This window comes from Equus quagga, chromosome 14 (genome assembly GCF_021613505.1).
Source record: "Equus quagga isolate Etosha38 chromosome 14, UCLA_HA_Equagga_1.0, whole genome shotgun sequence".
Taxonomy (NCBI): domain Eukaryota; kingdom Metazoa; phylum Chordata; class Mammalia; order Perissodactyla; family Equidae; genus Equus; species Equus quagga.
In genome coordinates, this window is record NC_060280.1 from 66984742 (window position 1) to 67007654 (window position 22913).

At 50.5% G+C, this 22913-nt stretch overlaps 1 protein-coding gene across 2 annotated transcripts; it reads right to left on the bottom strand.

Moving 5' to 3' along the window:
• Positions 1 to 15626: 15626 nt before the first annotated feature.
• THY1 (Thy-1 cell surface antigen) lies at positions 15627 to 20505 on the bottom strand. 2 transcript variants are annotated; one of them, XM_046637914.1, is made up of 4 exons: positions 20395 to 20505; positions 18235 to 18295; positions 17444 to 17779; positions 15627 to 16889 (listed from the first exon to the last, which is right to left on the bottom strand). In XM_046637914.1, exons 2-4 carry the CDS (start codon positions 18269 to 18271, stop codon positions 16777 to 16779), a joined length of 486 nt encoding a protein of 161 aa, XP_046493870.1. In that variant the 5' UTR covers positions 18272 to 18295; positions 20395 to 20505; the 3' UTR covers positions 15627 to 16776. The 2 variants fall into 2 exon arrangements, with proteins under 2 accessions (XP_046493870.1, XP_046493871.1); XM_046637915.1 differs by lacking the exon at positions 20395 to 20505 and adding an exon at positions 19435 to 19458.
• Between the last annotated feature and the right edge of the window lie 2408 nt (positions 20506 to 22913).

A 22913-nucleotide genomic window follows, 5' to 3' on the forward strand; every position in this document is an offset into this window, starting at 1 on the left:
CCCAGGATCCGAACCTGTGAAACCCTGGGCCGCTGAAGCGGAGGGCACAAACCCAACCACTCGTCCCCGGGCTGGCCCCTCCACTTTCAGTTTTTAGGGATGGCTAAATATTCCAGTTCCTTCCCACCCGGCTCGAGAGGGCTTATTGTTCAGCCTTCTCTCTTTTTCTATACTCTTAAAGACACACTTTGCTCATTTTAGTAACATGAGACTGGTGATTGGTTTACCAATCCTCCTTGAGTCGGTAAACGGAGGCCCTCAGCCAGTGGAAGGAATTTTATTTGGTCCTTCAACCAAAAGCTGAGACAAAACTTGATTTTTTGCCTCTCCCATTCTTAACATACAACCTTCCCCCCTCACCCCATGGTCGCGAGAAAACCACACAGTCAGGTAGATTGGTGTCAAGGCAAATCCAGGTTTTCAATTTCACCTGGACCATCAGTCCTTCATTTTTTTTTTTTTTTTTTTGAGAAAGATCAGCCCTGAGCTAACTGCTGCCAATCCTCCTCTTTTTGCTGAGGAAGCCTGGCCCTGAGCTAACATCCATGCCCATCTTCTTCTACTTTATATGTGGGATGCCTACCACAGCATGGCTTTTGCCAACCGGTGCCATGTCCGCACGCGGGATCTGGGCCGGCGAACCCCGAGCCTCCGAGAAGTGGAACGTGTGCACTTAACTGCTGTGCCACCCGGCCGGCCCCCCATCAGTCCTTCCAAGTGTCCTTAGCTCCTTCTCCCATTCTCCATGGCTGGAATTTCTGTCCATTACCACTCTCTTCAAGTCCCTCCTTGTCTTCTAGTTCCCAGAGAAACTGGAGGTAATCAGGCGGGAAATACTTAAATTTCTGCCTACAAACATATCTGAATCCATTCTTACCTGTGTTCCAGGAGCAGTGAAAGAGGTGTCTCTCTTCTCATGCAAGACGAATTTCCTTCTGGATCTTAACCCTTTGTTTCCTTAGGGCCTCATTCCATTCCTTTTTGCAGGTTATTGCCTGTGCTAGGCATTCTTCTAGGCACTGAGGATACAGCAGTGAACAAAACAGGCACAAGCCTTGCCTTGAAGGATCTTATATCCTAGTAGAAGCAGAAGGACAATGCCAAATAAGTAAAGCCTGAAGGAGGTGAGGAAGTGAGTCATCTGGATGTCTGGGAAAGAATGTTCTAGCCAGAGGGAACAATAAATGCAAAGGTCCTGGGGTAGGAATGTACTTGCCACTTTTCAGTAAGAACAAGAAGGTCAATGTGGCTGGAGTGAAGAGAGAGAGTGGGAGATGCGGTCAAAGAGAGAAGGGAGGGGCTGCACCTTGTAGGGCCCTAAGGGCCGTTGGGCTTTTACTCTGAAATGGGAGCCATTGGAAGATTTTGAGCAGAGGAGGGATATGCATCTGACTTTTGTTAACAGATCCCTTTAGCTACTGTATGGAGAACAGATCTGAAGAGAGCCAGAGTCGAAGCAGGAGACTGTTTAGGAGGTCATTGCAATCATCTGGTGAAAGATAATGGCAGCTCGGGCTGGTGCGGTGGCAGGACAGGTGGGGAGAAGTGGTTGCCTTCTGGATGTATTTTGAATGTAGAGCCAACAGGGCTTTCTGATGGATTAGGTACTTGAGAGAAAGGGAGGAATTTTTGGTTTGAACATGAACTGAGGGGTGTAGGCTGTGGAGGGCGCAGGGTTTTATTTGGAGGGGGTGTCAGGAGCTTGGTTTAATACATATTAAGTTTGAGATGTCTGTTAGGCATGCCAAGATGCCAAGAAAGTGGCTGGATGTACAAGTTTGGCAAAGTCTGGGTTGGAGATATAAAATTGAGAGTTATCAGCATATGGATGTTATTTAAAGCCGTGTGATTAGAAGAGATCACCAAGGGAGCAAGTGTAAATAGAAAAGGAGAGATGTGCAGGGACTGAATCCTGGAGCTCTCCAACATTAAATGGTTTTAGAAATGAGGTGGAACCATCAAGAGACCAAGGAGTGGCCAGTGAAGTAGGGGAAAAATCCATGAGATGCTGCTATGCTAGAAACCAGAGGAGGAAACCTACCATGGAGGAGAGAAAGATCAATTGTGTCCAATGCTGCCTACGGGTTAAGTTAGATGAGTCTGAGAATTGATTTAGAAGGTTGTTGGTGACCTTGGCAAGAATGGTTTTACTGGAGTGGTGGGGGTGAAAGTCTAACTGGAGATGGGTTCAAGATCTATAGGAGGAGAGGGGTCGACACACTACAGACAAATCTTTGGAGGAGTTTTCTCATAAAGGAAGGAGAGAGATGAGTGGGAGCTAGAAGGGGAAGTGAAGTCAAGAAAATTTTTTAAATGGGAAAAATAACTATATATTTGTATGCTGATGAAAAAGAGCCAGTAGAGAGTGAGAATTGGTGATGCGAGCAAGAGGTGAATGGCCAGAGCAATGTCCTTGAGGAGGTGAGAGGGGAGGTCATCTAGTACAGAGCGAGGGCCTGGCTTTGGTTTGGGGCATAAAAGTTCATCCAAAGTAAAAAGAGAGAAGGCACAATATCTGGCCACAGATGTGGCGGGGTGGATGGATGTGGTGGAAGCTGGTGGAGACTCTCTTAATGGCTTCTTTTCTCTCAGTGAATTAGGAGGCAAGATCAGCGGAGAGAGGATGAAGGGGGAGGAGTTGGAAGTTTGAGACAGGAGAAGTTATCAACTGGTCATCTAGGGCAGTGGTTCTCAAACTTGGGTTTGTATCAGAATCACCTGGAGAGCCTTGTAAAAGCCCACCCACAGTGTCTGACTCAGCAGGTCTGGGGTGGGCCTGAGAATGTGCATTTCCAGCAAGTTTCTGGGTGATGCTGCAGCTGCTGGTCTGGGATGGCCCTTTTTATTTATTTATTTATTTTTGAGGAAGATTAGCCTTGAGCTAACTACTGCCAGTCCTCCTCTTTTTGCTGAGGAAGACTGGCCCTGAGCTAACATCCGTGCCCATCTTCTACTGTGTATGTGGGACGCCTACCACACCATGGCATGCCAAGTGGTGCCATGTCCACACCCGGGATCTGAACTGGTGATCCCCAGGCCGCTGAAGCGGAACGTGTGCACTTAACCGCTGCGCCACTGGGCCGGCCCCTGGGATGACCCTTTGAGAACCGCTGTGCTAGAGAGTGGGAGGGTGAAGGGACTGTGGAAATACAGTAGGGTTGTCAGGCAGCATAAAGGCTCCATTTGCAGTACGAAATCATCCAGTGAAAGTGTCTCCATTCAGCATTCTTCCTCATCATGTTCACAGTCACTGTCACAGGTTTGGAGTCCTCTATCTTTTAAACTTTCATTTTCTACTGACTTTCCCTTTGACATATAATAGTCTCCAAATTCTTCCCCTTTCAAAACTGAAAATCTTTAACTTAGGTTCTAGCTCTCTCCTCTTCACAGTTCTCTTGGAAGGGTTGTGCACGCTGTGTTTCCCCATCTCCCAGTCTAGACATCACCCCCAGGTCTTCTTCTCAGCTCCCGGTCTGTGCAACATCCACGTGTCTTCTACCTCTCAGAGGTGAGGAAACCTCCCTTACCCAGTCCTTACTGATTGATCCCCTACTTGCTAACTCCAATGGACCTTTTCAGTTATAATCAATTACTTGACCTCCTGCAAACTTGATACCTCCAACTATTTCCTCCTGAAGTCCTCTTCTCCTTTAAGTTTTGTGACACGATGCTTTCCTGGTTTTCCTTCTGACAGCTCCTTCTCATTTTCCTTTTCCTCTGGCATTCCTTCATCCTCTATTTCTAGTATAACTTATAGCTCAGTGGGTGTTATATGTGCAGATTGTAGATTTCCTGGGATAACTTCTGATTCCTCTGGTTACTGGCTGTGAGACCCGAAACGTTTATGTCTGTTTCTTCATATGTTAAAAAAAATGAGGATAGTAGTAGTATCTGCCTCATTGAGTTGATTTGAGGGTTAAATGAGTTAATATGCATGAAAAGCTTTCAGTAATGCCTGGCATGAGGTGTGTACATAAGAAGATCACTCTGGTCCCCTACTTAGCCATAAGCTACTGCTTGTATGGGCGGATGATACCAAAATGCGTATTTCCAGGTAGACCTCACTCCTGGGTACCTGTCCTAATTATCCACCGGCCTCCTGACATACCCTTGGATGTCCCATAAGGTCTCAACCTCAACATAGCCAAACCTTAAACTCGTCACTTTCTGCTCAGTTTGTTCCCCTTCCTTTATTCCCTACGTCTGTGAATGGCCCCATCCTCTATCTAATTTGCTAGCCAGAAACTTGCTACTTTCCATCTTCTCCCGTCTTTTAATTCTTACAGAGGTGTTATCTTAGTCTGCAGACTCAAGACATGCAGGAAACACAACATTGTTTTTCCGTGATATAACTACATTTCTGTTTGGAACCAGCCCCTATTTTGCTGGAGTGGTGGACACTTAGTTTCAGTCAAATGATGGAATTACCCCTCCTTTCTCCAGGGATTGCCTAAATTCTGGGAGGCTGTCCCCTATATATTTGCCAAAGCACTGGAGGAAGTGGCCCTTATTATATCACCCAAGTGTCCGCTGAGATGTCTACTGCCTGGTTCCAGCTTGGTGGCCTCTTTAAGTCTGGTGTCTCTCTGCTACCTCTGGGTCATTCTTGGACACGTGGGAATCATTCTGCTGCTTCTGGGCCCAGAGTAGCATGAGAAAGTGACACTGTCCAAGGTTCCAGCTGTCTCCAAAACAGGCTACACTCTGCTCTCATTTCCTCTTTCTGGGGCCTTGTTTCCCTCCTGAGGATCTACCGAGGACAGGAGGGGTGTGGCCCCACTGCTGTCAGATCTCAAAAACCTGTTTAGGGGTTTTGCTGTCTTTCTGTGCTTGGGTCCCTGAGGACAGAACCCACCAACATCTATGCTCTTATTGTCCCTCTGGCTCTTGTCTGATGGTGGTAATGCCAATGCAACGCCTGATTTTACCCAAGATATTTTCTCCACCTCTTTCATCTAGGCTGTGAATCCTTTCTGTTTTATTAATGGCATAAGCGAGTGAAATTCAAAAGCCAGAAGTGGCCTCCCATTTTTTCCCCTGGTTTTTGCTGTCACATCCTTTCACTGAGACATAAGCGTAAAAGCTTGGCTGCTTAAAGTGGGGCTATGGGGGTAAAGGGAAGCAAACAGGAATAATGTGTAAAAACACCATCTCACCATGTTCACTGCACCTGGAGCAGACCATGTCTTTTTGATTCTGTCTCTTTTGTTCCCCTAAGGTTCCCCTCTCTCCATCTCCATTGTGTCTTAGTTCAGAGTTTTATTCCTATATTTCTGCTGGTTTGGGGATGTCCTCTCCTCAACCATGAGGGTCAAGTTGCTGAAACGGTAGGAGGTTTTGCAGTTGATGACCTTTGATGAAAAAATAAGATTAGAAAGACTGAGTGACCCAGGAAATGCCTGATAAATATTTTTTCTTCTCTAAAACCAACACTAAAATTTAGCACACTAAGTAAAGGGAACATCAGTAGCATTTTACAGATCTGAAATTAGCAGTAATGTGTATATTATAATTATCCTCACTTATCATCCCTGGGTGATTTTGGGATTTCTTTGCAGTTTCAACAGGAGAGTGGTAGCGCTAGCTTGTTTTGATGTAGATGATATGTATTTAGGGGTTCTCCTCCTGCCAGGTTCCTTCTCCAAGCATGCAGTGCCTTCCTGGCTTCAGGACTTCCCATTGCTGTGGCCATCACTAGCCTCATCATGGCCTGCAAGCTGGCTTTGGGGAACTCTCTATAAAGGGGGCTTTCCTGAGACTGGATCCTCTGATTTTTGGCTCTATGGTAAGGAGAAGCAGGAAAAAGCATCATTTAAAAGATGCAAGCAGTTTTCCATTTCTGGAGACGAAGAGACTTAATTCACCTTCGGGCTCACTGATTCTTTGCTCTGGGAAAAATCACTACAAAAGGGTTTTAATTTCCTAGATATAAAGTAAGTATCCACCACTGAGCTGAGAGGAATGTGAAATCTGGTGGCATGGGAATTGTTTTCCCACCTTCCTGCTTCTTAGAAGACAGCGGGGAGAACGCTCTTGTTGGGTCTTGGCCCAGCAGGTGTTTACAGGAGCTGAGGCGCAAGACAAAGGGGACTCAGGAAGACAGGAGGTGACAGAAGGTGAGAAGGCACTGGGTGGACTGTAGACGTCCCACGGGCCTGTTGATGTCCCACATAGCTGGCTAACTTGGACGTTTTTGAATGTACTGAGTTGGCGTGTGCTGTGAGTATGTGGGTAGCTTGTTAGGGTTAGAGGCATACCATCCTGTGCGTGGGGGTGTGTCTGTGTTCCTCTGAAAGAAGTGGACTTTCCTCTGTCAGTTGTGCTGAGACAGGAAATGACGAATGAGGGGTGGTGGGCCTTAGACTGGTGGTAAGGAGGACTTTCCCTTCTCTGGGCCTCATGACACTGTTCCGAGCAGGGAGGTGTTATACTCAGAGCATTCCTGGAGCTGAAGCTGAGCTGACCCTGGCCTCAGGGGGCAGGGCGGGGCCGTGTTCGATAAGGGCCCTCTTGTCCTTGTTCTGCCTCCCCTTCGTGAGTTCAGCCACCACGGAACAGCTCCACTTGACCAGGAGAGTGGTTCAAACACCTATGGTTCCTGTCCAGGGTCTAGTCCAGCTCTACCCAGTAGAACTTTCTGTGAGGATGGAAAACCACTAGTCACTTGTGCTGTTGAGCCCTTGAAATGTGGCTGATGGGACCAAGGAACTGAAATTGTAATTTATTTAAATGTAATTCATTTAAGTTCAGATCTAAATAGCCACTTGTGGCCGCACCAACCCACGACAGGTGGGGTAGGTGTCCTTGCTCCCTTCCTCCCTCCTTCAGGAACCCCTGCGGAATCTGCTGGCATCTAGTTACGCTATCGCCACCCTTCCTTGTTGCTGTCATCTGCTGGCTCCAGGTCACTTTGTCTCACCCCTTGACAGCTCTTGGCTCATTGTCTTCCTTTCTACCCCTTCTTTTTCATTATTGTCAATGATTTCAACAGCCGTGTGGGTGATCCTTCCAACTCCGGCCTGTCGGCTTTTGGCCCTCTTTCCCTCCTCCTTCTCACTGTGTGTAATCTGCCTGCCCTCTGACATCTTCACATCCTTACCCAGTTTAGACTCTAAAATGCATCACTTTAATCACTCATTTGCCAACTTCCTCCATTCCTTTGCCCCTCTTTCCCTCTGCTGTTTTTGCCTAGAAAATCCTGGACCATTGCCGAGGCCATCTTGTCTACCTCCCTTTGCCTGCACCCATGCAGGTGGATGATACTGGAGATCACCCAGTGAAGTCTGCTTTATGTTCATGACCACAGACCTCGGATGGCCATTGCTCAGTGCTGCCCAGCATGTCTGTTGTTTCCTGGTGTGTTTATTTTCCCACTGTATTAGTTTTCTACTGCTGTGTAACACATCCCCAGAAACTTAGTGGCTTAAAACAACACTCATTTATTATCTCACAGTCTATAGATCAGAAGTCCTGGTGGGCTCAGCTGGTTCTCTGGTCAGGGTCTCACAAGGCCAAAGTCAAGGTGCTAACCAGGCAGGCTCTTATTGGGAGGCTCGGGGCAAGAATCCACTTCCAACCTCATTTAGGTTGTTGGCAAATTCCTTCTGGCTGTGGATGTGAGGTCCCTATTTCCTTGCTGGCTGCTAGCCAGGGTCTGCTCTGCTCCTGGAAGCTGCCCACATTCCTTCTTATGTGGCCAGCAATGGCACATTAAATCACCCTTGTGCTTCAGATCTCTTGGCTTCCTCTTCTGCCACTAGCCGGAGAAAGTTCTCTGCTTTTAAGGGCTCATGTAATTACATTAGGCCTAGCCAGAGAGTCTCCCTCTTTTAAGATCAACTGTGCCATATAACATGGCATAATCGTGGGCGTGACGTCTCCTCTCATTCACAGAGCCCAGGCTTATGGTATGTGGAATATTGGCAGGCTATTTTTAGAATTCTGCTACCAGTCCTAATTTTTGATATAACTATTTTATATTATCTACTTTTTTCAAAGCTGCCTCATCTTCCCTCCATCTCTTCACCCTCTTCTTCAGCTGATGACCTTGCTACTTATGTGAAAACCCCTGGACTTCTGCCCTCAGGTTCACAAACCTCCCACTTCCACACCCATCTTCTTTGCCTTTAGTCTTAGCTCTAGATCCCTCTTTTCTTGTCTTCCCAAAGATTCTGCTTCTTCACTTTATTCTCCCTCTTGTTCATCTATCTTTCCAGAATGTCTCCAGAAATAATCACCATCAACATGCAACCATGCTTTAGTATCTTCCATCTTAAAAATAAACAACTCTCCTTGACTCCACCTCCCACACCAGTCACAGCCAAACTTCCTGAGCAAAAAGTCTACCCTCTCCTGTTCACTCTCACTCACCCACTCCAGTCTGGCTTCTGTTACCACTACTCCATTGAACTGCTCTTGGTAAAGTCGCTATTCTGGTTATCTATTGCTGTATCACAAACCACTCCAACATTTAGTGGCTTTAAACAATTTATTAATGTGTCTCATTCTGCTGTGGTTGATGGGCTCAGCTGGGAAGTTCTCACTTGAGGTTTCTTTCTCGCAAGGTTGCAGTCAGCAGCAGCTGGGCCTGGAGTCATCTGAAGGTTCAGCTGAGCTGGATGTTCAAGATGGCGCACTGACATGGATGGCAGCTGATGATGGCTGTTGGCTGGGAGCTTAGCTGGGGCTAGTGACTGGAGTGCCTACCACATGACCTTTATGTGACTTGGGGTCTTAGAATGGCAGCTGGGAATGTCCCAGGCATGCACATTTCTGGAAAAGCAGGTGGAAGCTGCAAGGCTTCTTATGATCTAGCCTTGGAAGTCATGCAGCATGACTTCTACCATATGCTATTGGTCATAAGCAAGACACAGGGCCATGCTGGGCTCAAAGGGATGGGATTACACAGGGGCATGGTTTATTTGGGGGGCCATCTTTGGACACTAGCTACTGTAGTCACCAACAACTTGGTCCTCATCTTACTTGACTTCTTAACAGCAGTTGACCTAGTTGATGGCTGTTTTTCAAACTTCCTTCTCTGGCTTTCCTCTTTCTTCACTGGCTGCTCTTTAATCTCCTTTACTTCCCCCAAAACTCTAAATATTGGGCCCCCTCAGATTCTAGGCCTGGGCTCAATTATTTCTCTATAATGTCTCCTTGCATGATCTTACTTGTCCCATGGTCGATTCCTACCACCCAAATGCTGATGTCTACCAATGTCTATCTCTAACTTTGACCTCTCACCTGTGCTCAGGACTGGGATATCTAGTTGTCTTCTCCATACTTCCATTTGGATGTCTAATGGGCATTGCAGATTTCATATATCCACTTCTCCCATACTCCCCCAGTCTATTCTATCTCAACAAATGGCATCATCATCCATTCATTGTTCAAACAAAAACCCAAGGGTCATCCAGGATTCCTTCTCCCTTCCTTTCAACGCTCCCACCCCCATCCAAACCACTAGTAAGAAAGTCTTCTCTGTTTTTTTTTGAGTGGGCATTAATATGTTTCTTTATATTTGATTTATATTGTTTAGCAAACTAATACATTTATAGAGACAAAAAGTGTTACTAGGTTTATAATGTAAAAACAGTCTGTTACCCTATCCTAAGTTCTCATTCCCCAAAGCAACCACTTTCAACAAAATATTTTAGTTTTTCTGCTATTTACTTCTATGTTTTAAAATCTCTCATATAGATAGCTATTTCTTGATTTTTCCGTTTTATTGACTGACTTTCACATATGGAAAATTAGGTTTAGCTCTCTTAAATGCCCATTTCCTCCCCCATCAAACACATACACTTATCCTTCTCCCATCCTTCAATATAGCTTTATTACAATTTTTGCTTAAAATCACTGTTTAGTGTTTATATTATTATAACTGTGTAAATATTATTCACAGCTAAGCCATGTAATATGCTATGACTAGGATTCTTTTTTTTCTTCCCTCTAGAGTTAATAGTTGCCATCTTTTTGTTGTTGTTGTTTTTGAGAATTTAAAAAAAACTTATTTTAAAATCGTTATAGGTTTGCAGGAAGTTGCAAAAATAGAATAAAGAGGTCCTGCGTACCAGTTTTCCCCAGTGGTGACATCTTCCATAACTGTCGTACAGGATCAAAACTGGGCAACTAATATTGGTTAAATCCACAGACCTTGTTCGGATTTCACCAGCCCTCTCAGTTTTGACTCTATATGTATCTCAAAGTCACTGCTTCTCTTATTTTTGCACTACAGTTTTTGTCCGAGGCCATCATCTCTTTTGGGACTACTGTAATAGCTTCCTGATTTCTTGCTCCTGCTGTTATTCTCCACTCCACTTTTATTCTCCACTCCACTGTTATTCTCACTCCACTTTTATTCTCCACTCCACTGTTATTCTCCACCCCACTTTTATTCTCCACCCCGCTGTTATTCTCCACTCCGCTTTTATTCTCCACTCCACTGTTATTCTCCACTCCGCTGTTATTCTCCACTCCGCTGTTATTCTCCACTCCACTATTATTCTCCAATCCACTTTCCACAGAGCAGAAAGAGGGGTCTTCTAAAACATTATTAGCTAAATCCTTTATCACTTCCCCGTTGCCCTTAGGACAAAATTCAAACTCTTCACCATGACCTCAAGGCCCTGTGGGACGTGGCTCTCACCTACCTCTTCCGTGACATCTTGTACCACTCCCTGCCTGGACACCTTGAGCGTGCCCTTCCTGTTTCCTCCTCCGCCTGCGTGTGCTTCCCGCACAGCTCTTCAAAGGCTGCCTTTTCTCATCTTTCAGGTCTCAGCTCAGCAGCCCCCTCCTCGGGCTCTCCCTGATCATCCTAGCTAAAGTGCTGTCTGTGACTCTCTTGTCCCCTCCTGCAGATAAATGATCCCGATCTATAGCAACCTGATGTGTTGACTGGCTTTCTTGCTTGATGTCCATCTCCTGTACTACAACGTAAGTGTTATGCGGTAGGGACTTGCCTGCACCATTCGCTGCTCTATGCTCGTGACCCTGCGCAGGTCCCTGGCATGGACTGTGCACTTAGTAAATGTGTGATTGAACGTTGACTGGGTCAGGGACCCTGGTGATGGGCCGTGTGCTCTGAAAGCTGGTATATCAACCAGTGGCTGTGAGTTGCCCTAGCGAGAGGCTGAGGCCCATCCTCAGACTGAACCCACGGTGGCTTCCACTCCCTCTTCACAAGTTTTTCAAGATATAGAGGAAATAAAATTTCTTTCTTGGGAATCAGCTTATGAAATAGCAGAGCCTACTTTTTGTGCTAACTCCTCCTCATGCCTCCTCCTCTGGGGAGCCCTTCAGCCTGGCAAAGGGCCATACATATGTATTCCCATAGTGCTTTATTGAGGTATAATTTACATTTGATGAAATTTGCCCATTATAAGTGGACAGTTCAATGAGTTTTGACAAATGTATGCGTTCATGTAAGCTCTCCAAAAAGTTCCCTTGTGCGTAGGTTTCTTCTTTTATTAAAAAAAATTGTGGTAAAATACATATAACATAAAATTTACCATCTCAACCATCTTTAAGGGTTCCATGCGGTGGCATTAAGTAGATTCACCTTGTGCCACCAACACGACCAGAACTCTTTTCACCTTGCAAGACTGAAACTCTGTACCCATTAAACAGTAACTCCCCAGTCCCCACTCCCTCTAGCGCCTGGCAACCACCATTCTACTTTCTGTCTCAATGAATTTGGCTTTTTTTTTTAAGATTTCATTTTATTTATTTACTTATTTATTTTCCTTTTTCTCCCCAAAGCCCCCCAGTACATAGTTGTATATTCTTCGTTGTGGGTCCTTCTAGTTGTGGCATGCGGGACGCTGCCTCAGTGTAGTTTGATGAGCAGTGCCATGTCCACGCCCAGGATCGAACCAATGAAACACTGGGCCGCCTGCAGCAGAGCGCGTGAACTTAACCACTCGGCCACGGGGCCAGCCCCAATGAATTTGACTTTTGGCTTCTTTTTTTTTATTGTGGTAAAAAACATATATATGGGGGGGCTGGCCCCGTGGCCGAGTGGTTAAGTTCGCGCGCTCTGCTGCAGGCGGCCCAGTGTTTCGTTGGTTCGAATACTGGGTGCGGACATGGCACTGCTCATCAAACCAAGCTGAGGCAGCATCCCACATGCCACAACTAGAAGGACCCACAACGAAGAATATACAACTATGTACTGGGGGGCTTTGGGGAGAAAAAGGAAAAAATAAAATCTTTAAAAAAAAAATAAACAAAAAACAAAAAACATATATATGGGGCTGGCCCAGTAACGTAGCAGTTAAGTTCTTGCATTCTTCAGCGGCCCAGGGTTCACTGGTTCAGATCCTGGGTGTGGACTACTCACCACTTGTCAAGCCATGCTGTGGTGGCGTCCCACGTAGAAGAACTAAAAAGACTTACAACAGGATATACAACTAGGTACTTGGGCTTTGAGGAGGAAAACACAAGAGGAAGATTGGCACAGATGTTAGCTCAGTGACAATCTTCCTTAAGCAAAAAGAGAAGGATTGGCAACAGAGGTTAACTCAGGGCCAATCTTCCTCACCAAAAAAGCAAATAGATAGATAAATAAATAAATAAATAAAATCTTAACCGTATTTAAGTGTACAGTTCAGTAGTGTTAAATAATGGCTTCTTTTTAAGGTACGTTTAGGTTTAGTCGTGAGTGCAGAAAACTCCAAATAACAGTAGCTCAAACACGGTAGTCCACAGCCGCTATGATGGCTCTGCCATCACCAGGAATCCAGGCTGCCAGCTTGTGCTTTGTCATTTGTAACACACAGCTTCCATCTCATAGTCCAGGATAGCTGCTCCATTTCCAGCCATCAACTCCACATTCTGACCAACATGAAGGTGAAAAGGGGAGAAAGGCACGTGTCCTCCCTTTAAGAGCACTTCATAGAAATTACACACATTATTTTGTGCTTATGTCCTATTGGACAGAACTCAGCCACATAAGCACATCTTGCTGCAAGGGATCTGGGAAATGTAGTCTTTACTCTGGACCACATGTTCCAGTTCTAATTGCGGATCCTGTTGCTGAGAAGGAAGAGGAGCCCAACCATCTTATTTTCAAAGTTAGAGAAGCGAGGCACTGAAGGGTGAAGTGACTAGGGTCATCTAGTCCAGATTCCTACTGAATTCAGGAAGCTGCTTTACTCCAGACCGGGCAGGTGGCCTCAACTGACCATGCTCCTGCCTGGCACGCCTGCCTCTGCTGCTGGGCAGCTCCAGCCGTCAAGACCCCTTCTGGGTGTGGAGCCAAACTGGCCTCCACAGAACTCTCGCATTGGTTCTGTGTCGCCCTCTACATGCCGTGTCCACCTTCCATCCCTTCCCCTGCCCCCCGGGTCTTCCTTTGCCAGGCAGAGATGCCTCTCATGGGTCTTCACAGGACATGATCCTTGCTGAGCAGTGGGGGGACATTTGGGGCCTGAGAGTCTCCTGAGGCTAAGAGCCCTGGGCAGGCAGGCGATCCTACCTTTGTCCTCAACCCCTCCTGGGTTGTGCAGGGAGCTGAGGACGCTCACTCACGCTTTGCCCACACTCTGAAGGGCTCCAGTCTCTATATCACCTCAGTGGTAGATGAGGAAATGATTTACTCTTAACCTGAAATTTGCTTCTTTCACGTGTAAAGACAGACATGCCCTTTACAACATGAAGGCTGCAAGCACAGAGAAGAGATGGGCGTCCTGCTGAGGAGGGTGGAGGATGTGTCACAGGTGCCTGGGCACCGTGTAGATTTATTGGTTGGCCAGTGAAAGTCCCCACATCTCCTCATGGTGATCCTCTTGCCCTTCCCGAGGGAGTCCCTAGATGTTGGAGAGACCCTCACACTGCGCCCTGTGCAGATATTCCTTTGTCTCAGCCGACAGTCCAATCAGAAATAGGGCTGTGGAGTGGGGCTTCTGTTGCTACTGAGCAAGAATGCCATGCCCTAAGGTATGGACTGAGATGGTTGAGGGGGACATGGGAGAGGAGGAGGGGTGGAGAGGAGGCTGATGGCGTGGGGTCTGGGGCATGTGTACAGGAACCTGGGCTGGCCCCAGCCCTCTTTATAGTTAGCCACGTTGCTACGGACATCCTGCTGCCTCCACAAGACCTCCCAACTTGACCAGAGGAACCGATGGCTGCTGTGGCCTGCCTCCGAAAGCCCGCGGCGCCCCTGGCCCGCAGCATAGTGTTTCTGGTTTGGCTTATGTAGTGAAGCCTGATGGCCCTGACTTTAAGTTGCAGGGCCCCTTCTCGGGCCCAAGCCTGTTCCACTCTCTCCTTTCCTGCCTTCCTATAGTCCCTGGGCCTCTGATGGCCTCGGTGGCTTCTTAAGCTACCTCACGCACTATGGGTCTCAGGTTCTCCTCCCCTAAGCATGGCTGCACAGGGCAACACCGTCTCCCCAGGACCCTTGTAAAGTATGGCTGCTAAACTTCAGGGAAACAGCACCAGGGTGTGACAAAGACCACATGGGAGGCATTGCCCAGGTCTCACGGTCTTATGGCACTCACAGTTGAGGCTTCACCCTTGGCTTCCTAATTCCTTCCAGAAAGACCTCTAGCTTTAACTCTTACTACTCTGAGGGTGGCATTTGAGCTCCCTTACCCCCAAAGGCTCTTTTCGTTTTCCTAGCACATTGGTGCTTGTGGCTCCCAGCAGGGGAGAACAGGAGGGGCCTGTGTCCATGGGTGTCCCTGCCTCTGGAGACCCCAGGCGGGCTGCACCGTGCTCAGTGACCATCAGCCCACACAGGGATGGGCAGGCCTCATGGTCAGTGACACAGGCAGCTCCCTCTTCTCCTTGCAGGCTGCTCTTGCCTCTTTGGACATGGTCACTATAGGGGCCACTGGCAAGGCCCAGGCCTTGATGGGAGGCGTCAGGAAGAACGGGAGCCAGCGGCATGAATTTAAATCCTGGGCCTTTAAGCAAATACTTGGAATCATTTTACCCAGTGCTAAATACCAAATGAGTCAGACTCTGGGTAGTGGCCACCCTCCTCCCCCAAATTTCCTGGCAAAGCAGGGAAAGCTGTCTGGGGGCTGCCTGTCTGCCAGTAACTGGAACCCCGAACCACCCTGTGATCCTGTTCTAGCCCCAATGCCAGGGTGACCCTGGCTGCACACATTCTGCTCACTGACTTTGAGGGGAGGGAGCCAGCGATGGGCCTGTGTTCTCCCCCCACCCAGCACTTGATGCTGTGGGCAGCTCCCACCCCCAGCTTCCCGTGCCTCCTCTCCAAGTACTTGCCCTCTCTCTACCAGCTATAACCTGAGGAGGTATTTCTGAGAACAACCAGATCTGAGAAGAAAAAGCAGACTCCACACCTTAGCGCTGGTTAGCATATTCTGGACCCAGGGCCATGTGGCTTGGCCCACACATTGGGAGGTGAGTCTGTTGTTCCTGCCAGGTGAGTCAGCAGAGGTGGAACCTTCGTTTATTTGGGCAAATGTGTCATGTTATCCTGGTAGAGTTGTTCTGAGAAGTCCAGCATGCAGTGGTCCACCCCTGGGGGCAGGGAGGAAGGGCTGATGAAAGGAGAGGGAATGGTGGCAGGTTGAACCTCCCTGCACGCTGAGGGCGGGGAGGTAGGCCCAGGACAGACAGAGGGGCAGAGCAGGGACAGACAGGACAGATTCCAGAGGCTTGGTTTTATTGTGCAGTTTTCGTTTTCCTCAGTGAGATGCCATAAGCTCTGGTGGCACTACACACGGTCACAGGACAGGGCAGAGCCGTCGGGTGGGGAGGTAGGTGTTGGGAAAAGCCATCTCTTGAGTATGTCCCACTCCTGGGTCTCACTCCATGGCCTGCCTCAGGCCCCCAGAGGTCCCTGAGAAGGCAGGCCTGCGGGGCAGGGGCTGGCACTGCCAGGGGAGGGAAGGAAGAGCCTCCTGGAGCAACACTTGGGCCAAACTTGCACGGGGCTGGGGCTCCATCTGGCCTGCCTTACTGCCCCCAGGTCAGGGTTCCAGAAGCTCTTAGGAGCTTGGGACAGCCTGGGATGGGGCTTGTCCTCCTCTGCTACCCTCTCAGTTGCTGGTTGAGACAGTGGGGGACAGTAGGCTCCCATTTTTTAGCTTCCTCAGGTAGAGAGGGATGATGGACCCTCCCTTCTACTCTCCCCTCAACCTTCCATTAGCACTGATCCCTGGGCAGAATCTGCATTTTCAATGGACCACGCCCCAGGCCCCAGGCCCTTAGGGGACAGTGGTCAGAAGACAGCTTTTTTGCTGTGGCAGAGACTGCTCCTGGAGATGCTCAGTTCTCCTTAAGTGACGGGCCTCAAGTGCCTGGTGGTGCCCTCACATCTAGGGTCTTCAGGCGCCATCCCTGCCTGCTGAGGGATGCGCTAGGCCCAGACACACCCTATTCCCCTCCTCATCCAAGTCTCTCCCAGGCCTCTGGTCCCAGGGGGCAAGGATGACCCCCTAGGGACTGGTTCCCTTCCATCCTACTGCCCCTCCCACACACTCACTCTCCATCAGGTCCCCAACCCTGGCTTCCCTTTTCACAAACTCCAAAAGAAAAGGAAGGCTAAACCCTAAACAAACCAGACAGAAGCAGCTCTGGAACAAAAAGTACAAAAAGACAGCCAGTGGCGTGCGGAGAGGGTCTGGGGCGGCAGTGGGAGGTAATGGCATGCAGCACTGGGATTCCTTATGAGGGGTGGGGTCCCCATTTCTCCCCGAGGTGTGTGAGGGATTGGGGGAGGGGGTCAGCCGACGCAGAGAAGTAAGATCACTGGACTGGGCCTTGTAGCTTCCTGTGTCCTCGCGGGCCCACCAGTCACAGGGAGATGAAATCCATGGCCTGCAGGAGGGGCAGGGACAGCAGGAGCAGCAGCAGCCGCGAGGTGTTCTGGGCCAGCAGGCTTATGCCCTCGCACTTGACCAGTTTGTCTGCGGAGAGAGAATGGGGTGGAGGGGCGGGGCAGGAAGGGAGAGAGACCAGCACTCAGGCAGGCACAGGCCCAGGGCAGGGACGCATTCCCTTGGGGAGGCTGGCTGCTCGATGTCTTAGCTGGAACCAGGGCCAACCTGATCTAACAGAACTAGCTGCCTCCCATTTGCAGGTTCCTGAGCCCTTGAACAGACACCACATCAAATCTTTACTAAGCATCCTCACAAGAAAACTGGGCGAGGTAGCAAGTGCCATCCTTGTTTTCTAGGGGGTGAGGAGGATTGGGGAGGCCGAGCGATTTGCCTGCAGTCATGGTGGAAGCGCCTGCTACACCCCTCCGCCTGTCTGACTGTTCCCTCAGCCCTTCCCCCAGTTCACACTGAAGGCAGTGGTTCCTCAGGGCACCAGGCAGCAGTTGGGAGAAGGGGAGAGAGGTTATGGGGCCACTCCCCTCTCTGGCCCGGCCCAGCAGACTGCCTCATGTCCTAGCCAGCCCCTTCCTCCCCAGCCTGCCTCTCCCAGCTCACTCGGCCTTGTTGCAGGCTTGCCTTACCTCGGAGCACAGAGACAGTCTTGTTGGAGACAACAGGAGGCTGGCCAGAGAGGCGGAGTTCGCATGTGTAGAGCCCCTCGTCCTTGGTGGTGAAGCTGGATAAGTAGAGGACCTTGATGTTGTACTTGCTGGTGAAGCTGGTCCGGGAGCGGTATGTGTGCTCAGGCACCCCCACGGTGCCGAAGAGCACGTGCTTCTTTGTCTCACGGGTCAGGCTGAACTCATACTGGATGGGCGTGGCGGTGGTATTCTCATGGCGGCAGTCCAGACGAAGGCTCTGGTCTGCCAGGCAGGCCGTCAGGCTGGTCACCTTCTGTCCACGGGCCACCTGCAAGACTGGCACGCACAGTGTCCCCCCCACATTAAAGTAGAGAAGGGCCTGGCCAGGGAGGGCACAAGGGTCTGTTCTCTGAGCACCTCTCCCCACCCCAGAGGTCCCTGACGGCCAGACCGCCTTCCTCACTGCAGACCCCAGCCTCCCCTCCTCGTCTACTCTAGTCCCGGGTCCCATCAGTGTGTTCCAGGGGTGGATCCTCGGGAGTTGATGCAGGTTCCTGGTTCCCACTCAGCCATTCCAACTCAATATGGGGCAGGCTCAGTGACCCTGTGTTTTCCAAAACCACCTCAGGCAGTCAGAAGATCAACTAGTTTGCTCAGCCGACTTAGGGAGGAAAGAGAGCCCTCTCTCCCTTAGGCACCTCCACCTTCTGAGGTCTTAGGAAGAAGCCAGCTTCTCTGGAGGGAAGGAAGCCAGGGAACTTGCAATCCCAGCCCTGCCCCTTGCCCAGTACCTGTCAGCAGGAGAGCGATGCCAATGGTGGGGTTCATGGTGCCGAGAGCTCAGTCCTGGACCTGAGTGTGGGAAGAGTATGAGCATCAGGCAAGAGGTAGGGCAGGCGTGCCCACACTTACTGCCAGGGCTGGGGGCCCCTGGGAGACAGGCCATAACAGCCATGGCGAGCATCCAAGCCCCTCTCTGCAGCCCTCTCCCCTCCCTACTTCTCAGTGAATGTGACACTGCCGTGTGGTTCTTTCCCCTTGGGGGAATGCAAGGGGGAAGGAGGTCACACCCTATAATGGTGTGTGTCGTGCTGAACACTTCCTAGTTGGGTAAGTTTGTGTAAGTGACTTTAACTTCACCATTTCCTCTTCCCTTCAGGAAGGCAGGGATTTCCTATTTTTAAATTGTGGTAAAATACACGTAACACAAAATTTGCCATCTTAACCATTTTTAAGTGTACCATTCAGTAGTGTTAAGTTCATTCACATCATTGTGCAACCCATCTCCAGAACTCGTTTCATCTTGCAAAATTAAAACTGTCTGCTTGTTAAACAAAAACTCCCCATTCAAGGACTTCCTATCTCTTGTTTAGAAGAAAACCCCTAATGCCCAGACAGTTCCTGGCATTTACCAGACGCTCAAAAGATATTGAATGAATCTGAGATTTAGATACCCACAGACTTGTGATGGGGCTTAAGAAAAATAACCAACATCTGGCACCATGACTGCTCCATAGGTGATCCACAGACATTAATTTCCCTCCTCTTAGATGACTGTGTGGCTAGCGATGATGTCAGGTGTGTGTGTGGCTAACTAAGGTGCTCCCCATAGGACTATACTTGGCACACACTGAGGGTGTTCTCGGATGCGTGTGAGGGAAAGTGACAGTGCTCTCCGATTGCATATGTTCTCCGATTGCATTGGAAGCTAGATGTTTCCAAATGTCCACCTCTCAGGGCAGGATTCCTCGGCCCGCAGTTTTCCAGTCCGGCTTCCGTAACTTCCCTGCCTAGGCTCTCTGCCCTGTCTTTTTTTTTTTTTTTGCAGCCAAAGCTGGACCAACATCCTGGCAAGGGGACTCGGAGCAGGTAGCCTAGCCTGTTCCAGCGGTGCTCGCCGGGAGAGAGGCCACAGCAGCGGCGTGCGCCGGCGAGTGCGCGCGGGGCACTGCCCTGGTGCGTGCGCCCGATGCGCGGGGCGCGCGGCTCGCCTGTGTCCAGGGTTCCTGACGATCTGCCCTGCGGCGGGGCTGGACTGGGTTCCTCGACGGCTGCGGCTACAGTAGTACCCTCTCGGATCCCTGCCGAGAGGGACCCGGAGGTGCTATTGGGGAAGAAAGAGGGCGGGCATCTGGCTTTGATTCGCTGACTGAGTTACCGAGCAGAGGTGCGAGCTTGGGATCTAGGCGGAGAAGGGGGAAGCGGCGGCTAGAAGAAGCAAGGGAAGAAACGGGGCTGGGACTGGAGCGGGATGTAGAGCCAAAGGGAGGAGCGGTAGAGAGCGGTAGGAGGCGCACAGTCTGTTTTCATTTCTTCTGCCTTGTGTCCCGCAGCCCAGAACCCAGAGAAGCTCTGCGCTCCCTCCTTCCCCAGCCCCCGTTCCACTAGCCCCACCCTTATTCCGTTTCCATATTCCAATCCTTTCCTTTCCCAATTGAGGCCCCCCTTCCCCCATTCTCATCCTTTTCCAGTTCTCCCCTCCCCCGCCTGCCCGCCATCCTCCCAGCCCCCGCCTGCGGCACTGCGGTTCCCCTTTCCTCTGACGCCCCGCACCCAGCCCGCCTCGCAGGGCAGAGATTTCCCTCCAGTTTGCCGTCCTCGGTTTCACCCCCGAGTTTCACCCCCCGCTGCCGCCTTTGCGAGTTGGGTTTGGGGACGTCTGGCTGTCCTTGGCACCCTTCCTCCCGGTTCCGGCGCCTCCGCCCCAGACAACCCTTCCCCCAGCGGGCAAAAGCCCGAAAGACGAAAGGCCAGGTGTGGCGCGGCCCCCGGCCTGCAGCGGTTGCGTCCCGCTCCCACCCCTGCGAGGGAAGCAGGCCCTCCCCGAGCACCGCGCGGCTCCTTCCCATGGCGCTCGCGGACCGTTTCCCGAAGCTTCGGGCTGGGTGGGCTTGCATGGGCTCCTGGGGCCTATCCCTGCGCTCGGGTCCCGCCCAGACTCCAGCTCCCACCTGGGCTCCGGTCCTCCGCTGCTGCAGTCTCCTCCGCTGCGCCGCTGCCTCCAGTTGCTGCACCCCGCCCGGCGCCCGCAGTTTTCACCAGGGGTGGGAGAGCAGGAGCGGGGAGGGCCCGAGGGCTCGGCCAATCAGAGGCTGGGGGGGAGCGAGAAAGGATGGCAGAGGGAGGAGGCGGCGGTCTGGGATTGGGGTGGGAGAGTGGCCGTCTGCCGCAGACAGGGGACCTGGCAGGCTTGGCCAGGAACAGGAGGGTTCAGGACCCCAGGGATCAGAGTGGGGCAGGGCAGGGAACACTAGCCGCTTCCCGGAGCCCGGCAATGATTGTTCTTCTTCCAAGGCTTTAACCCTTTCTTCTGATCTAGGCTTCAGAAGTCTGTGGGAAACCAAGGAGTAAGGAGCGGAGGATGGGGGCAGCGAGCGGCCCCCTTGGGCAGTGCCCATGCCTCCTTGTTTCCTTTTCAGCTGGAGCCCACCTCCTCTGGAGCCTCCAGTGAGAGGTTTTGGAGTTGGAATGTTCCAGGCTTTCTCCAAAGGAAGATGGTGGGGTGCTTTTCCACATTGGAGCAACCCTTCAGAAGCCAGGCTGCACCGGGTCCTTCCTTACGGGTCCCCAGCCCTGCCCCACCCCCTCACCCATTCTAGAACACCCAGGCCTGCAGGGGCTTTCTGCTCTGGGGCACCTGGTCTCCCTCAGCTCCTGGGCTGGCACCTCTCGGGGGAGACAGCAAGAAGGTTCTTCAGATTTCGTGTTTCCTCCTACCTCCTCCCCACAAGTCCCTGAGTAACGTCCGCTTGCTTGGTCTTCAGACAAAGGAAGGAGGGCACATTACATCCATGGCCACATGACTCGGCTGTGATCTGCTGGGTTCATCCCATCCCACTCCCCATCCGGTTGCATGGCTAGTAAGTGGGAGAGTCGGCCAGATGGCCTGGGCTGTAGAACCCCAAGTCCTCAGTGCTGAGCCCCTCCACTGCTGCATCCCAGCCCCGTGGGAGGGGAAATTGCGGAACTATGGGGAAGGGGAGGAGATGGGACCAACTAGAAAGGAATAGCAGAGACCAAGCTTTTAATCCCCTGGGGCACCTGTCCTTGCACCATCGATTTGACCTCACCAGAAGCCTTTGGGTCCTTGTTTACAGCCAGTGCTGATGATTTGTCTCTCCCACCCATAGGTGAGGTGAATTTTTTGAGCAAAGATTTATTTGATTGATTTGCATCCTCATGGCCTCTTTATGAATTCTGGTTGGGACATTGTGTGGGCTGGCCCTGCCTCCCTGCCGTCTGCCTGCCCATTCTCCTATTTCTTCATAGAAGTCAGCCCTGGCATCTTCGCTGCAGTTTCCATTACTGTAATGGCACTGTTGGAAGCCGTCCCTGGGCTAGCAAGTGGGAGATTCACTTCCCTCTCCTTCTCTTGGAGGTTAGGTGGCCTCCCAGCTGTTAGAGTGATGGAACTTTCTACCAGGAACCAGCCTTGAGGATGGTTAATGCAGGGGCCATCATTCTGATAAGGCACAGAAGCCCCTGGGGCACTTCATAAAAAATGAAACGCCCCTGCCCACCTGGGATCTCTCTAGTCTACTAGTAGAGTTGCCTGAGTCTGTATTTTTTCACAAGCTCTTCAGGGTCTGGGGACTACAGAACACTGGTCTTCATGGATCAGGTAACCAGGCTTCTCGTTGTCTGTAGGGTAATTTTTAAGTCCCTGGGTGTCCTGGCCTCTGGCTGCCGACCACTACCACCACTACCTCCTCTTTCCCATTCATCTTTCTGCAGCATTCCAGACACACTGGCCTCCTCCCTGTCACTCTATGTGGTATGTTCTTTCCTGCTTAACTTTCTGATTCTCAGTCCAGCGATTACTTTTTGTCAGAACACAGCTGCTTTAGCTTGGGGCTTAACCTTCTCCTTTCTCTCTCTCACTTTCACACATGCGCGCACACACCACACATACACACAGAGACAGTTTCTCTTTTTGGCAGGACATAAGCTACCCAGAGGCCCCTTAACTACAGAGGATATCTGGGCTCTGGCTGGACGAGACCCTGGATGCTCTGTTTCCTGCTGTGCATCCCAGTCTCTGAGTGTGGCTGGGTGGAAGGCTAGCTGTGCTATTTTGATAAGGTTATGAGAACCTGGCCTACTTTATGGGTCCCCAAGCACTGTACTTCAGGAAGGGAGGGGAATGTGGACTCTAGAGGGTGTGGCAATTGTGTGTCTGCTAAAGCAAGGTCTCCAGCTGGGTGGAACTAAAAGCTCACACGAGAGGATCTGGGGGCTGGGATGGAGCACAGCGTGGTGAATGGGAGGAGATTTTAAAACTCTTGTTTGCTAATGGGACAGGATCGGAGTGCTGAAAGCAGGAAAAATTTAGAGGAATCTAAGGCAAGATTTCCTGACAGATTGTGGCTGCCCTGTTGATCCTTAGATCTTTCCTCTCCCGTCATCTCCAGTTGCCCTAGCTAGAGATACATGGGGTGAAAACTCCTCTAAAAATGCGTATTCCTTTAGG

Coding starts and splice junctions, on each gene's coding strand:
- THY1 (XM_046637914.1), bottom strand. CDS start 18,271: ATGAACCCCACCATTGGCATCGCTCTCCTGCTGACAG. Junction 17,780..18,234: donor CATCGCTCTCCTGCTGACAG/GTACTGGGCAAG, acceptor TGTGCGTGCCAG/TCTTGCAGGTGGCCCGTGGA. Junction 16,890..17,443: donor GACTGTCTCTGTGCTCCGAG/GTAAGGCAAGCC, acceptor CTCTCTCCGCAG/ACAAACTGGTCAAGTGCGAG.